Genomic DNA, 2,011 nt, shown 5'->3' with positions numbered 1-2,011 from the left:
GACTGGAGTGGCGGATCAGGTGGCCGCCGTGTCGTGCGCCACCTCGCCGGCGGAGGCGGCTCTGGTTGTGTGGATCGGCGCCGCGGCGCAGCTGGCGCGCGCCGTCCAGCTGCTCAATCTCTCCCCGCATCTCCCCACATCTCCCCACATCTCCCCACATCTCCCCACGGCCTCTCCCCTCCCCGCAGGCGCGAGGGCGCCGGCGCTTCCCGGTGCGGCCGCCGGTGCCGGTGCCGTCGCGCCACTGCTGGCGCTGCTGGCGCTGTTTGCTCTGTCCGCGGCCGCGGGCGCGTTGCCCTCCGTGCCGCTCGCGGCTGCGATCGTCGGCGCGCTCCTCTCGTCTGCCGCAAGCGAGGCTGTGGGCGCCGTCGCGGCTGGCCGAGGAAAGGGGCGGCCGGAGTGTGCCTCTGCAGCGTGTGGGGCCAGAGTGTGGGGCCAAAGGAGTGTGCCTCTCCCCTCGCCGCTCGTCGCTGGGCCGGCGCTGAAGGCGAGACGCTTCCGAGACGCTTCCGAGACGCCTCCGAGACGTTTCCGAGACGCTTCCGAGACGCTTCCGGGACGCTTCCGAGACGCTTCCGAGACACCTCCCGAGACACTCGTCTCCTCACCGCGACCGCACAAGTCCGCGCCTGCTCCCTAGTACTCTCCCAGCCCCTCTCCGGACGCCTCTCGGAGCTGACCGCAGGCGCTGCCCGCGCTGGCGCTCTGCTTCCACGCCCGCCCGGCGCAGCGGCACAGCTTGGCCGCCGCTTCTCTCTTCGCCGTCGCCGCCGCGCTGGGCGGCGCGGCGGCCGTCGCCACACGGCTGGCCGAAGGCCCGCCCTCCGACGTGGCGTACTAGATGGTTCCAATCCGCCTTTCGCCCCCGATCCCCAGAACGATTGCACGTCCGTCTCGCTGCGAGCCTCTACCGCCAGAGTGTCCTCTGGCTTGACCATCCTTCGGGTCCCGGCAGGTGCAGAGCTGGGAGCGGCTGGCGGCGCGCCGTGTCGCGGCGGAGCTGGGCCGGGGACCGGCGTCCCTTGGCGAGGCGGCGCCGGTGGCGCTGGCGGCGGAGGCGGCGCCATTGGCGATGGCGGAGGCGGAGGCGGAGGAGGCGGCGGTGGAGGCGGCGTCGGAGGCGGCAGAGGCGGCGGAGGCGGCGGAGGCGGCGGAGGCGGCGGCGGAGGCGGTGGTGGAGGCGGTGGAGGCGACGGCGGGTGGGGAGGTGGGTGCGGGGTGGGAGGGCGGCCTCAGCGACGCCGCTCACGACGGCGACCGCCCGCTCCACCCGGCCGAGCTGTGAACGGCGCCTCTTCACACCTCCCGGCTGTGAACAGGTGACCGCCCGCTCAACCAGCCGCTCGCCGACAAGAGTGGCGAGCAACGCACGCACGCAGGCCGCGGCGCCTTCCCCTCAGACGCCGCCGCGGCTGCCACCGCCGCGGCTGCCACCGCCGCTGAGGCGAACCGGCAATCCGCTTCCGCTCCCTCTTTCGCCGCCCGGGCGGCGGAGGAGGAGGAGGAGGAGGCGGCGGAGGAGGAGGAGGAGGAGGAGGTGGAGGAGGAGGAGGAGGAGGCGGCGGAGGAGGAGGAGGCGGCGGAGGAGGAGGCGGAGGAGGCGGAGGCGGAGGCGGAGGAGGCGGAGGCGGAGGAGGCGGCGGAGGAGGCGGAGGCGGAGGCGCGGCGAGTCGCGGAAGAAGAGGCGGCGGCGGCAGCTGCTCAGGCTGAGGCCGACGAGGCTGCATTGCGGGAGGATGAGGCTGCCGCAGCGGCGGCGGAACGGAGGGCGGCGGCGGAGGCGGCGGAGGCGGCGGAGGCGGCGGCGGTCGCCGCCGCGGAGGCAGAGGCGGCAGAGACGGAGGCGGCGGCGGCGGCGGCGGCGGCGGCGGCTACTGAGGCTGCCGCAGCTGCAGCGGCCGAGGCGGCGGCGGAGGAGGAGGCGGAGGCGGCGGAGTACGAGGAGGGGTACGAGGAGGGCGACTTTGAGGAGGGGTGGAGGAGGAGGAGGGCGAGGAGGGGTGGAGGAGGA

At 75.2% G+C, this 2,011-nt stretch overlaps 1 protein-coding gene across 1 annotated transcript in view; it reads left to right on the top strand.

The window, feature by feature from the left end:
• Positions 1–1,072: 1,072 nt before the first annotated feature.
• Positions 1,073–2,011, top strand: part of EMIHUDRAFT_116611 (hypothetical protein) — a gene marked incomplete at both ends in the record, with an annotated part of 6,484 nt that continues 5,545 nt past the window's right edge. The window contains 2 exons of the mRNA XM_005774992.1: positions 1,073–1,211; positions 1,320–1,974. Of these exons, the coding sequence (XP_005775049.1) occupies positions 1,073–1,211; positions 1,320–1,974 (794 nt within the window). The remainder of the gene's footprint in view (positions 1,212–1,319; positions 1,975–2,011) is intronic.

The sequence above is a fragment of the Emiliania huxleyi genome (genome assembly GCF_000372725.1).
Source record: "Emiliania huxleyi CCMP1516 unplaced genomic scaffold EMIHUscaffold_301, whole genome shotgun sequence".
In the NCBI taxonomy this organism is placed as follows: domain Eukaryota; phylum Haptophyta; order Isochrysidales; family Noelaerhabdaceae; genus Emiliania; species Emiliania huxleyi.
The sequence above is the reverse complement of the archived record's forward strand: the minus strand, read 5'-3'. Positions and strand labels throughout refer to the sequence as shown.